Source organism: Sinocyclocheilus grahami, unplaced genomic scaffold (genome assembly GCF_001515645.1).
Source record: "Sinocyclocheilus grahami isolate Dianchi unplaced genomic scaffold, SAMN03320097.WGS_v1.1 scaffold168.1, whole genome shotgun sequence".
NCBI lineage: Eukaryota > Metazoa > Chordata > Actinopteri > Cypriniformes > Cyprinidae > Sinocyclocheilus > Sinocyclocheilus grahami.
The window spans coordinates 425,666-440,527 of NW_015505347.1; the positions used below are offsets into that span (position 1 = coordinate 425,666).

The 14,862-nt window shown below is 34.7% G+C and overlaps 1 protein-coding gene across 3 annotated transcripts; it reads left to right on the forward strand.

Annotated features, from left to right (window-relative positions):
• Window positions 1-2,695: 2,695 nt before the first annotated feature.
• Window positions 2,696-13,892, forward strand: adgrg11 (adhesion G protein-coupled receptor G11). 3 transcript variants are annotated; one of them, XM_016282948.1, is made up of 14 exons: window positions 2,696-2,786; window positions 2,954-3,082; window positions 3,278-3,322; window positions 3,539-3,607; window positions 3,755-3,926; window positions 4,512-4,662; window positions 4,799-4,933; window positions 5,291-5,450; window positions 5,766-5,866; window positions 6,057-6,184; window positions 8,597-8,862; window positions 9,013-9,100; window positions 12,215-12,510; window positions 13,670-13,892. In XM_016282948.1, exons 1-14 carry the CDS (start codon window positions 2,720-2,722, stop codon window positions 13,813-13,815), a joined length of 1,953 nt encoding a protein of 650 aa, XP_016138434.1. In that variant the 5' UTR covers window positions 2,696-2,719; the 3' UTR covers window positions 13,816-13,892. The 3 variants fall into 3 exon arrangements, with proteins under 3 accessions (XP_016138434.1, XP_016138435.1, XP_016138436.1); XM_016282949.1 differs by having other exon boundaries at window positions 13,707-13,772; XM_016282950.1 differs by lacking the exons at window positions 8,597-8,862; window positions 9,013-9,100.
• Window positions 13,893-14,862: the final 970 nt, after the last annotated feature.

The following is a 14,862-nucleotide window of genomic DNA, read 5'->3' on the forward strand; positions in this document are numbered from 1 at the left end:
GCGAAAACCTGAATATGCGCTGCATCTGCTGCCTACTTATACTCACGCTGTGATCAGCGGCAACTGGATGCAATAATCGCATGCAAATGTGCATTGGCTCGTTTAGTTTACACTCGAAGTAGATTGGTCTCTCTAAGCGAGATCCCAATTTCATCGGTCATCCGACATGACGTCTCTGTTCCCTCCTTCAGGGAACGAGGGTTACCATACGTAACCGAGACGTTTTTTAGAGTGTATATATCATCTACATATGTACTATATGTGCACAAAGCCTTTTGAAATGTGTCTGTCCAACATTATTGTAAACTCACAAGGTTTCATTTGTTTGGCTGATGTCCTCTGTGACACACCTCATTTGTTAAACAGACGAATTACTATTTACCGCACTGTAATACTGATATGAACTTATTTTTAAGTGGCTTATTTTTACTAATGCTTTGTCAAGCAACAGATGCTTCTGAGGGCGTATAAGAAGGACATAACTGTTATTTGGTTGTGAATCTGACAGTGATAGCAAAACATCAGTAATGTCATATACTCTGCATTTTTACCCCAACATGAGAGAAAGTGCCACAGAGAGTTTAATTAATTTAAAGAGTTAAAAATTACTGTTTGTAACTGCAACTAGCAGTGATGTTTCATGTCATGTTGGGTAAATTAGTTACAGTTACAAACTTGGTCGTTTTTAGTCACTTTAACTTTAATTTACCCAATCTGTGAGACGTTAATTTAAAAAGTCGAACATTTCCACTTTAAAACATTCCAACATTTAACATGTTGACCCAGCAGCACAAACATATGTAGTAGTCACAATACAAACCTGCCAATGAATAACAGATCATTCAGCTATACATTTTCCACAAAATGCAAACTATTAAATGTATAGCAAAGCACAAACAATTCATGAAACTCCAAAAATATTAAATAACCACAATTTCATACCATTGCTATTTTAATTAATTGTTCATATAAAACATAAAACATTTGAAATGCATGACTTATGTCTAGTGAACATTATTTATATTTTACAGTTTCATCTTGTATGCTTCTCTATAATGTTTATCGATGCACATGTTCATATAATGATGTGTCGTCTCATGTGCACGCTGCTCAACATGTGTTATTGTCCGGTTGCATAAAAAACACATTTATAAGCAATTTTACAAGATTAACCAGTAAAACCTGTCTAAACTCTTTTGCTTACCGAGGTCATAGAATAATCATCTAACAGTAAAGAATATGGCTGTTCAGAGTGACTGTCTCATCCCACTCGGTCTCATCTGTTCTCTTCCAGATTATTTGCATCCAGAGATGTGATTAACAAAAACAGAAAACCACAGGGGGAAGGAGGAAATGCTACATGCAAAATTATGTACCATGTATAGCTGATGAAATGATGAGTTGAATGATTTGGAAAGACTCAACGACTCTTCACCAGGTAAGAATTTCTTTTCAGTTATCTTATAAGTACATTCCTACAAATTAATGTTCTAAAAGTTTTTTTTTTTTTAATGTTGGGTTCCCCAAAGAACCTTTCGGTGAGCAGAATTCTTAAAAGAACCTTTTTTTCTTGAAAATCTAAATAACCTTTTTCCACTATAAAGAAACTTTTGTGACGTGGAAAGGTCCGTTCGTGTATGTTAAAGCTTCTTAATGGAATTATTTTGTAAGAGTATAAACAAAAATAACTGTGATTTAGTTAATGACTTGTACACTTTTGTTCTACTCTGGTTTAGTCTTGAGATTTTGCATTGTGGCACTGCTTTTGATCAATTGTGTGCTTTTTCATAATTTTTTAAAATCCGTTTTGATAACAGTATCAGCTAAATGTACAGTTCTGCTCATAAGTTTACAGACCCCTTGCAAAATATGCAAAATGTTAATAATTGTAACAAAATAAGAGGGATCATGAAAATAATATTTTTTTTAATTTAGTACTGTCCTGAATAAGCCGTTTCACATTACACATTACACGTAAGCAGACTTACGAGAAGAAATGTAAATGTACCTCACTGGATTGGAACTGAGTTAATTTGTATATTTTATCACAGGTTTATGGCCTTTGACTCAATGTTACATAACATAGTGTCAGAGAGTTTTAGTTTGGATTTTTGCTCTTATTATAGGATAAAAACATTAATTTCTGGTCCTTTAGACTAATTGGCAGAGCAGCTTTTCTAGAGTGCTGATATTTAGACCAACAGCATCAGAACATTTCACACTTCTCTTTGTATCACTTGGACCAAAAAAAAAAATTTAACTAAATAAAAGTTCCATCAAAATGTAGAAATCACTGGTGGGCATGTGGTTCATTCACAGTCTAAAAAGTAGTTGTTTTTTTAAAACATCTCAATAGACAAACTTATTATAGTATTATTATAAAGAATTTTTTTTTTTTTACTTTATTTAGTTGACAGGGACATTGTACATAAAACATTCCTGTAAATGTACCAGAATTAGCCAGTTATTGCAAGTTGCATCAGTTATTTTAAATTACTTTCACCTTTATTTTCCCCACATAACCACCTTATTTTTATTTTTTGTCTTTATTCATGCCAAAACAACTTGCATAAACTCGTATCAACAAAGTATAGAACAACCAAAAAAACTTATTTTGCATCGGGGAAGATGAGCTATTATCTGTGAATATGTAAGACATTAGCCACAAAAAAAAAAAAACTTTTGTTTTTCAGTAAACGCTACACAACAACTACTCAGCATGACTGTTTTTTCATTCGAAGAAAATACAAACTGTACAAAAAACACTTCGCCAACAAACAGCAGCGGTGGGTTTGAACATATTTGGGCTCTTTCGTGTCTTGGACTTTTTTGGATGAACTGCTTAGAGCCACTATCAATAATGAAAATGTGTGGATTGTCTTTAGAAATGAATGTGACTTGTTACTTATTTTTATCCCAGGGTAACCTTGTTTTCTAACCTGTTGTTTTGCAGACTATGGAGTGATTTTATCAAGATACTCACCATACGAACTCCATATAAGCAGATATGCTATACCCACATTTGTCTGTTTAATTGAAGGGAAATGCAGAAATGGCACTTTGACAGACTGGATTACGGGAGGTAAATGAAAGATCTGTCATTTTGCTTCTATGCATTTGATAGCCTGTGATTTTAGAAAAATATGACAACAATAGGTTTCTTTAAAATGTTCAGTTTCAATTTATTCACTATATACTTGCTGTTTTACAAGAGTTCTGCTTTTTGCAGATCAGATATCTGATAGTTAGGAAAATGTTTTTGTTCTCTTTATTAAAGATTGTAAGTGGACCAATGAAACCATCAAATATTTTGAGAATAATGGTGAGTATAATTCCAAAAATGACTTAGTATTATATCAGTATAAAATAATTTTTATTCCTATAAGTGGAGTGGTAAACCAATCTGGTGTAACACAGTCAGTGACAGATTTAACAGACATCTTAACATTAATCTTATCAAGTATTTGTATATATAATATTATGGCTGTATTATTTGCATATCTTGTAATATTGTTCTTTTTTGTTTTGTGTATGTAAGTATGTAACATGACCTGCCTGAATCCCACAAAGACGTGTCAGGAGGCAAAATATGATTCCAGTTGTAGTGGTAAGAATATTGTACAATGTGCCTATTTTTGCTTTATTCACTTTCAGAACAGAATAAATGTATCATTAAAACCCAGTGCTGAATATTGCTCTTAATTATTCCAGATTTACTTTTTAATTGTTTTTATTTTTATGTTTTTTTATGCAGATATTAATGCAGGTGAAGCAAGTAAAATTAACAACATTGAGATCCATAATAAAAATGCAACTTGTTTTAAGTGTGGAAGTCCTTTTCAAGTGGTGAAAGAAGTCTCCTTACCCAAAGGAATGTCAGATCAATTTAATGCTAATAAAACAGAAACAGATGCTGGTGCAGCTGCGTAAGTATTCTTTCAAACATGTGTTTCAAGTCTAGTAAGATTTTTAGTGGTAATATTAGTTACACAGGCATCAGTTTAATTTAAAAAATTGCAAACATTAACATGCAAACATTGCAACCCATATTTAGGAAGTTCCCATAATAACTTGCTGAATTTATTAATCTATTTGATGAATACACAAGAGAAAATAATTTTTGATGGAGTATAAAATCTGTATATTTTTTGTGACAATGGATTTTTCTCTTCTAACCCTATCCCCCGGTTTCACAGACAAGGCTTAAGCCTAGTCCTAGACTAAAATGTAAATCTGAGCTGTTTCAACTGAAAGAAACTTGCACTGACTGATCTTAAAACATGTCAGTGCCTTTGTTTTGTCTTAAGATGCACACCAGTAATGCTTTTTTCTAAGGCATGTTTATAAAAATTACTTAAATGTCCTAATTGAACTATGGCCTAATCCTGGTTTAGGCTAAGCCCTGTCTATGAAACCGGGCCTTTATATCATACCTGCTGTCCCAATGGCTGTAAATTGAACCATTTACTCTATCAGTGATAATATCACAAATAATCTTGTATCTCGTTCAGTGAGGCCATGAAAAATCTCTCCAGCATTCTGTCTTTGATGGAGAATTTGACCATTGCCTCTATATCCATGGGTAACGTTAAAGGGGTTTTAAAGAAAATTTCTGAAATCAAGACGTCCTACTTCATCTACTCTTCAGAAACTGACATCAGAGTAAGTGGACAGATGACTTCAGACATACACGTGTTTTTTTTTAACTTTGCATGACAGTGGTGATGTTTAAGAGACAAAAATGTTTCTCTTAAAAACATGAAATATACCCCAGCATGGACATCTCATATGTTTACAGGTTTTAGATGATGTGGGCGCCCTGAAAAATTACCCCAGTGCTTTCAGTATTCCAGAGGATGCCGCTAAGAAAGCGCTCAAGCAAAACACAAAAAACGCTTTTTTGGGTGTGTTCCGCTTTCCCAACATGACAAAGGTATAAAGAAATATCAGAAACAGGCTTAGTCAAGTTTTCAATGACATGTTTATAACACAAAGCAGTTTTTTTGTGTGATTTTACAAATTGGACATTGTAAACTTAACTGCATTAATAAAAAAATGTGACTTAAAATAATAATGAAGTAGGATGATAATCCTTAATATCCTGAACATTTAGATATCAATTTTTTTTCTCCTTTTTCTTAAAATGAGTTGTTTTACTTACTGACATAGGCCTTATTTGCATCTTATTATTTTTGTTTTATTTGTGGCATCATATTTCTATATAGAAGCCCGATTCTGTTTCTCAGCAATAAAACAAACCTAATCAATCCTCTTTTATTTTTATTTTAAGGATGCAGAGAACAGTACAGTTTTGAATGACGAGGTTTATGCAATCGAAATGGGCGCAGAAATTTCCAATCTGAGTAACGCCATCAGCTTGACCTTCAAAACAGATCATCATTCTCTGCACCAGACGGGAACTCCTGTTTGTAAATCATGGGATGGAAACGGTCTGTGATGCTCTTGTGTTTATTTATTTAAATGTTTTTGAATTTGTTAAATTATTATTTTTTTCTGTGCACGTCTTTTACAGCACAGACATTGAAATATTCTGTCTTTAAAAAAATGTCACTTTAAAATAATGCATGGTCAGTTTCTGTATCACAGAGAGCTAAATTTCAGTGTTGGATTTGTACTTAAGCAAAATTAAGAGAACAGGTTAAGAGTTTGAATCTTTTGGCCCATGATGCTGACCAAAGCATAATGTCAATTTCATTGATTCACTCTAAATCTACTCAAAACTAACCAGTCCCTCCTTTTTTCAGGACATCAGCCAAACTGGACAACCGAAGGGTGTAGTACCCTTATAAAAGGAGAAAATATAACATGTAAATGTGAACACTTGACTTTCTTCGCTGTGCTCATGGTAGGTTCTCCGTTTCCTTCTGGAATTTGTGAAATTGAGCTGGAGGGAAAATATAAATTGTGTATTTTGCGCCTTCAGATTTATGTTCATTATTTGTGGTTGATAAAATCATTTCACAACAGACTTTATGTGGTTACTGAATCTTTAAGGTTGCCATTGTCCTGTATAACTAAACATGGTTTTAATACAGATCCCTCCAAATAAAACTCACTCCATTTCCCAAAATGACCTCACCGCTCTCACCTACATCACCTACATCGGCTGTGGCATCTCCTTGTTTTTCCTGTCCATTGGGCTCTTTATGCACTTCCTCATGAGGTAAGAATTTATTTGATTAATATATATATATATATATATTATATTTATTTGATTAATATATATATTCTGGGCCCCGGAATGCGATTTCTACCAAGAGGGGCTCGAGTCAACTTGCTCTAGCTTCTTGCTGTAGAAACTGTAGTAGCACCCCTGATAATAAGAAATGTTTCTTGGGCTCAAATTAGCATATTAAAATGCTTTCTGAAGGATTATATGACACTGAAGTCTCGAGTAATGATGCTGAAAATTCAACTTTAATCACAGGAATAAATTATATTTAAAAAAATATTCAAATAGAAAACAGTTATATTAAATTGTAATAATATTTCAAAATATTACTGGGTTTTTATCAGATAAATGCAGCCTTGGTGGGTATAAGAGACATTTAGAATAATTGAAAAGTTTTTTTTCATACAATAAAATCATGTGGAAAAATCAAGTGGAAATGAATCAATCAACATTATGCCACAGGGGCTACTGATTAAGCTTGACTTGTACTAAACCCCAGAATATTCCTTTATTAATGGGTGTAATTTGGATGCAACATAACTGTAATTCTGTCAGGACCACTATCGTCAAAGATGCTTGACAATTAGCGTACAGTTTGGATTGGCGGTATGGTTCTGTTCTGGGCAAGAACTCCCTTTGCATACATGCAGACTAGCATGGATGAGAGCAGGGAGAGCAGCAATAATCCCCCAGGGTAAACAGAACAGAACCAACATAAATGTATTGCAGATATCGTTAAAGTTCAATAATTTTATGTACACATTTTAGAATTAGTCTGATTCAAAGGAGAATCAGAAGGCTGAATCCTGACTGACAGAGGAGGAGCTGGGGATGGAGGAGGGTAATTAGCTATTGAGCAATGCGAAAACTGCTGATAATCGTGAGGGACCTTATATATATGAATGCTTAGATAGGTGTCATATTCCTATAGGTAGATGGGGATCAGCTGAGAGTCAGCTGATGCGAGCTTGACTAACGTGACCTGCCAGAACTAACGCTATGCTTGATGATTAAAACCCGGTTTAAAATGATGGTTTTAATCTTGATTATTTTCAAACAAGATTTCAAGATTTCAAGTATAATCCTTCATTTTTTAATTCACAATGGCTGGCTCTTTGATTTTGAGGTGATGGATCTGAAATATTACAGTTTTTCTCGATTGCTTAAACACATTTCTTGAAATTATGCCTCTTTTCTTTGCAAAACTCTAAACACAAATCCATAACTTCTAACTCAATTCCGCAAACTTCCTATATTCAGGTCAAAATGAAGTTCTCCACTCAAAACAACTCAATCTTGCTGAAAAACGTCTCAGGTTACTTATGTATGCGAAACTCTTAACACAAATTCATAACTTCTAACTCAATTCCCCTAACTTCCTATATTCAAGTCAAAATGAAGCTCTCCACTCAAAACAACCCAATCTTGCTGAAAAAACAAACTTTGCTCTAAGACATGACACACAAACCCTCAAACACACACACACACTACAACACAGTCTTACACACTGATGAGATAAATTCAAAACAATACTACAAAAAACAGTAATAAGTTGTTACTTATGAACCAAAAAAAAAAAAGCTTTTCACATGATGAACACATTAAAAGGCACAACATGTTTTATTCCTTAATTTAATGTACCGTACAGTACAGTACAATGTAGCAAACAACAGCAAAAATAATTATTCTGCCCCAGCATCCCCTCTTTGGTTTGGGACAGGTCAAAGAACCTCCTCAACATCACAGGCTATATTGACCCAGGCCAGGCAGCAGGGGTAAAATATCCTTGCACGGATGTAAGATTCTCGGTCATATACTTTCCACTGCTATGCTGAAATAAACTCCTCTATAGGGTTTAGAAAGGGAGAGTATGCAGGCAGAAAGATGTTCAAAAACCTCTTCCTCTTTCTACTTCTCCTCTTCCTCTCCGTACTCCTCCTCCACTTCCTATTCTTCTTCCTTCATTTCTTCCTCCACTCCCTACTCCTTCTCCTCCTCCTCTCTGGTGTCATCAACCTCTTCCTTCACATCTCTCTGGATCCATTTTTTCAAAGCTGAATGAGCTGACTTTGGCCCTTTTTTCTATCCATTGATGGGTGTGTGATAAATTTTGACTCCTAGTGTTTCCACTTGGGTAATTGTGTGCTAATTGAGCTCAAACTGTGTGAACAATATTGAATGTTAGTGCTTTCTAAATGACCACATGGTGTACGCAATGAGAAATGTAGGGATTTGTGTGTAGAGTTTTGCAATAACAGTTCACCAAATCTGACTCATGTGTCAAAGCAGGGGAATAGTGTTTATAGTTTAAGAAAATGGGTGTGCTTTTGAAATTTTTGTTCAAAAGCCTGGTTATAGTGTTTTAGCAATCGAGAAAAACTGTAATTGTAATATCAATTTTAGGAAAGTGAAGGCCACTGATTCAGTCCACGTGCTGATTAATCTCTTCGTGGCGCTGTTTCTGCTCAACGTGGCCTTCCTGTCAAATGAGTACGTAGCACGTGCAAAGGACATCACTGCCTGCAAGGTCATGGCTGGATTCATGCACTACTCCTTGCTATCCAGTTTCACCTGGTTTGGAGTGGAGGCTTTTCACCTCTGCCTGCAGATGGCCAAACATTCAGTCACCATCAAACATTACATCATCAAGATCTCTGTGGTTGGCTGGGGTGAGTTCACAATCATAAATATGCATTCTGAAGTACTTTACTAAGTGCTCCGACAATCAGAGATGATCAAATGGGCAAAAATCCCAAGAAATTTAAAGGCTCTTTCTTGCTTACTAATATTATAATTGCATTGTCAACTATTTGTTTCAGCTCCTCCTGCTCTTGTTGTCAGTATCATTTACGTCTTGGGCAAATATGGTGAGCAGACCATAACAACAGACACAAGCAATGTAACTATGTAAGTGGACCCCAAAATATGATGAGATGGCCTTCCTAAAATATAATGGCAGCCATATAATGTTATGCATGAAAACCAACACTTAACCATTTTATCAGAGGTGGACAAAGTACACAATTCCATTACTTGAGTGAAAGTACAGATACTGCTGGTCAAATATTACTCCATTACAAGTGAAAGTTGTAAAGACAACTGTACTCCAGTAAAAGTACAGAAGTACTTTCTTTTAAAAGTATTTAAGTACCAAATGTAAATTTCCAATGCATTTTATTATTGTTGTATGTAATACTTGCAATACCTTCTGAAGCAACTTACAATACATTACGCCTACATTTCTGAATACACTGACTAGCTTGTAGTATCTTTGTAATAAAGAGCTTTTGAAATGTTAAACTATGGAAATTTTAATTTAAAAAAGCAGTGTGGTGATCTCACACAGCTCTGGCTGTGTGTGCACTGTGTAGCCATTCATCCACGTTTGAACCGAATTGACAGTGAAATTGCTGTAAATACACACTGAAAAATCAAACCTGCTTTAAAACCCAGCAACACAATTGTAGCTGTATAACTTTACAAGAGCAACACTGCTTTAACAAGTCATACACATACTGTGTTTTGTTAGGAGACGCACAACAGTTTTTCTGTGGCTCTATAGGTAATATTTTCATTTACAATTGAATTGGTGCAAATAAATATCACATTTGCAACTGGTCGGTGTTCAGAAAATGCTGGGAAATTACTTCACATATAGCCCTGCATTAGTTATTACTGACAGTCTGAAAAAAACGTCACTTTTTAGAGAAGAAAAAAATCACCCACCCACTTTCAAAGCTGCTACATAGTAACAACTTTCTACTTCAAGGACCTTGATAGAAATGTAAAGGAGTGAAAAGTATGATATTTGTCTTTCAAATGTAGGCCTAATGAAGTTAAAAGTCTCTAGAAAAAATAATACTCAAGTAAAGTACAGATACTCAAAAAGTGTACTTGAGTACAGTAATCAAGTAAATGTTCTTCATTACTGTCCACCTCTGCACTTTATGAATTGAAAACCGTTTTATGAAGAACCTTTAACATCCATGGAAACTTTTTAATGTACAAAAGGTTCTTTATAATGGAAAACGTTTTTTTAGATAAAATGTTCTTCTCACTAAAAAAACTTCACTGAAAGTTTTTTTGGGGAATCAGAAATGGTTATTCTATGGCATCACTGTGAAAATCCCCTTTGGATCCTTTGTTCTTTATTTAGGTTTTTTAAATGCATTTTAAAATTAAATAATTGCATGTTATATTTTATATTTACTAAAGCCAACATTATTAAAATATTGTCTGGAAAATACTGTCTATTAACTTGAGATTGTATGTTTTTCTACTCATTATGAAAAAAATATTAGATGTGTAAACTTTTAAAATAAACAATGGATTTTTTTTTTTGTTTTTTTTTATCTGCATAAAAATAGTCAATAAAATAAATAGACTGCTGGAAATTTACTCGCCCTCCGGCTTTCCAGGATGGAAATTATGCATTTGTTTGTTCATCTGAACAGATTTGGAGAAATGTAGCATTACATCTCTTGCTGACCAATGGATCCTCTGTAGTGAATGGGTGCCGTCAGAATGAGAGTCCAAACAGCTGATAAAAACATCACAATAATCCACACGACTCCAGTCTATCAATTAACATTGTTTGAAGCGAAAAGTTACGTTTGTAAGAAACAAAACATTTAAGGGGTGGTTGATTGCGATTTCACTTTTTTAACATTAGTGCTTTTGCTGTTTGAGCATAAACAATATCTGCAAAGTTAGGACACTGATGCAAGTTCAATGCAAACGGAGATATCGTCTTTTAAAATTATGGCAGTTTAACGCCTACAAAAACGGCTGGTAGGGACAACAATGAGCTACTTCCTGGGTTTGTGATGTCCTGGGCCATGTTGCGCTGCTTTAGAGAAGAGGAAGAGTTGTTGCCATGCCGTCAAAACCAGGGGTGCATGAAATAATTCTGTCATCTAACGATTCTAATGGATTCACAAGTTTCAAAATCAATGTTCTAAAGCAGCGGTTCTTAATACTGTTCCTCGCGTCCCCCTGCTTTGCACACGCTCTGCTCTGCATCTCTCTCGCTCTCTATCGCCTGATCATCAGCTCGCCACAGCTTCAATAAACTGTTCCATTTATACACTTTGTGTTTAGACATACAGATATTTTTCACATAGCTATGAGAAGCTTTAAACATGGACTCGCATACGGTTGCCGTGCTGTATAAAAGCTTTAATCCGGATAAAACCCTATATTAAAAGCAAACATAAGCAGTAGCATTTACAAATAACAGCGTATCTAAATGAGACAACAACAAACAAAGAAACATCCCATTCTGAAACATCCTTGTAAGAGCCGTGTTTGCACAGGTTCTACGCGATCATCTTCACTAATATCCTCTGTGTCTCATTCGGGCTCAAATTGATAAGCAATATAGATGACACCATTGTTTACAATATAACCTGAGCACATGCCGCTGAGCTGAGGGGCGTGACGTTAAGACGCGCACTAGAGGCGGTTTAGCCAATCACAACACACTGGGCCAGCTAACCAATCTGAGCCCATTGCGTATTTCTGAGGGAGGGGCTTCATAAAAACAGGAACTCATCGGAGCGTTTATCAGAGAAGAGACAGAGCGGTGTAGAGAATAAAGGTAAATTATGTGGGGAAATTTATTTTTATTTTTTTTAAATGAAGCATTACCACATGTTAGACTGCACCCCATAAACACAATCAAGCCTAGAAAAAAAACAGTGAACCACCCCTTTAAGGGGATTTAACTTTAAACCAGCACTTCTGGCCAAAATATGAGTCCTCTATCCATAATATTAATATGTTAATTGATGGACTGGAGTGGTGTGAATTATTGTGATGTTTTTATCAGCTGTTTGGACTCTCATTCTGATGGCACCCATTCACTGCAGAGGATCCATTGATGAGCAAGTGATGTAATGCTAAATTTCTTCAAATCTGTTCCTACGAAGAAACAATTACTAAATGGGTGTGAGGGTGAATATACATTTGTATACATGTAATTTTGTCAATTTAACCATCTGCACTTTTTTTCCCCTGCAGGTGCTGGATTTTGGACTCTGATGTCCACTACTACGTGAACATCGGTTATTACTGCTTCATCTTCATCTTCACTTTTAGCACATTCATTGTTGTGCTGCGATGGCTCTCCATGCTGAAGCTGAGCAGGTTGAACAAGGTTGAAAAGGTGCAGCGCTCAAGAACTGCCACTTCGGACATCACCACCATCCTGGGCCTCTGCTGTATGCTGGGACTCAGCTGGAGTTTTGCCTTTTTCAGCTACGGAGCTCTGCGTCTGCCCTCATACTACATATTCACCATCCTAAACTCCTTCCAAGGTGAGAGCACTTCTGCAGCTAATTTTAAATGCATATATTTATCATTTGATCAACTTTTAGGGATGCACTAGCGTATCGACGACCTCAATGCTGACAGACGTGGACTAAAGGTTTCAAAATAATGAGAAAGAAAGATTTGATATAACGGTTATGATATGTTATTTAAACTAGAGCTCTATATATTAGAGCAAAACAAAATTAACAAAATTCCTGTTCACCATATATTTGTGTAAAATGTCTTTTGAAACTGCCGGTCAAAAGTTTGGAATAAATACTATTTTTTAATGTTTTTTTAAAAAGTCTCTTATGCTCACCAAGACTGCATTTATTTGATCAAAAATACAATTAAACTGTAATATTGTGAATTTGTAAAATATTATTAACATTTTTTTTCTTTTGAATATATCTTAAAATTAAATTTATTTCTGCGATCATCATATCATTGTAATATGCTGTTTTTTTCTCTCCCTGATTTATGTTGAAAAAACATTTTCAACATTGATAATAATTAGAAATGTTTCTTGAATCAGCATATTAGAATGATTTCTGAAGGGTCATGTGACACTGAAGACTTGTGTAATGATGCTGAAAATTCAGCCTTGCATCACAGGAGTGAATTACAAAACAATTATTTATTCAAATTAGGGCTGCACGATAAATCGCATGCGATATTTAACGCGCATCGTGCGTGCTTTCACATTGAGCAGCATTAACTACACAGAGCCGTTGTTCACTGACAAGCTGCGCAAAAACATGTTCATACTCGTGCGATTTTTTGCGCAGCTCGTCAGTGAACAACGGCTCTGTGTAGTTAATGCTGCTCAATGTGAAAGCCCGCACGTGATGGAGATTTACCACTGATTACAGAACCGGCTTCTCTGACAAGATGCGCGTTAAATATCGCATGCGATTTATCATGCAGCCCTAATTTGAATAAATAATTGTTTTGTAATTCACTCCTGTGATGCAGGAGTTATTTTAAATTGTAATAATATTTCACATTATTATCATTTTACTGTATTTTTGATCAAATAAATGCAGCCTTGGTAAACATAAAAGTCTTTAATAAACATTCAAACATCAAAATTATTTTCTAATATAATATAAAACATGCATAATATCACATCCATTTTTTTATTAATTGCATATGGTTTTCTAGGATTCTTCTTGTTCATATATTACTTGAAATCAAGCAGCCTCTTAGGAGACTCAGCAGCTTCAGAAGAGAGCGACATGACTGAAGACACCAATACAGAAAATCCATACGAAGACCTGCCAACAGAAGACACCAAAAAAGCCATCTGACCATCACCTCTACGTCTGTGGATTTTAAATGTCTTATCTGTCTATTGATATTTTACATTCATTTGTAATATTATAGTGAGTCAATCCATTGCAAATTTGGTAACATGTGTAACTCTTTCTGAACTTTCAGAATTTGCGCTCTTTCAGTTCATGAGTTTGAACTGAATTGAATTGCATTTTAAAGGAATATTTTCTGTCTTTAATTGATATTAGTCGTTTCTGAGCAGCTCTACAAGTTTAACTTTCTCTTGTGCTTCCATTACCTGTGTGTGTGTGTGTGTGTGTACATGCGTTTTACTGATGACCAGTCACATAAACTCAGTAATAATATAACCTATGAACTCAGAGTTTTTATTACACCTACACAGATGTACTATGTAATGCACAATTATCTTTAAAAGATCCTGTATTAAAACCATAGCCTAGTATGGTGTTATGCAAAAGATAAAAACTTTCTGAATGGGAGGGGGGGGTCTATTTTAAATATCCTCACAAATTGGCTTTCAAACATATATTTTTTTAAATAAAGTCCAAAAATAAAACAAATACAGATTATGATTTTATTTATTATTATTAAACTTTAAACACAGTCAAAGTACAGTTAGAACTACGATAATACACATGACAACACTAAATATATATACAAAATACAGCCAGGGGGGTGGGCTAAACATTATGTAAATATGTTAAAGGACTCACAAATGGAGACCGTCTTGCTTTCTTATGTAAATAAAAAATTGTCTTCACACAAATTTGAATTTCTTTTTCAAGAACCAAATATAAAGGCTTTGTTTTACTGTACTTACACTTAAGAATATGACATTTAGCTCAAATTAAAACTATTGTTATTTGAGGGGATATTAGTAAAACCAAATAAAACATGTTCTAAGCACAAAGGAAAAGTGGGGTCAATGTTATCAAATATAAATCTAGTCAAAGCTTTCCATGGGAGCAATGCCAAAATAAAAGAAACAAAGTTTCAGTCATCATATTACAAAAAGAACCATTCAAATCAATATCATTTTTTAAATTTAACTAGAAAATGAT

What these genes read in the sequence shown, in the direction of transcription:
- adgrg11 (XM_016282948.1), top strand. Translation starts at nt 2,720, where the DNA reads ATGACTGTTTTTTCATTCGAAGAAAATACAAACTGTACAAAAAACACT. An exon ending in CTTCAGAAACTGACATCAGA is followed by an intron (nt 4,663 to 4,798) that starts GTAAGTGGACAG and finishes ATATGTTTACAG; the next exon opens with GTTTTAGATGATGTGGGCGC. An exon ending in GATCTCTGTGGTTGGCTGGG is followed by an intron (nt 8,863 to 9,012) that starts GTGAGTTCACAA and finishes TATTTGTTTCAG; the next exon opens with CTCCTCCTGCTCTTGTTGTC.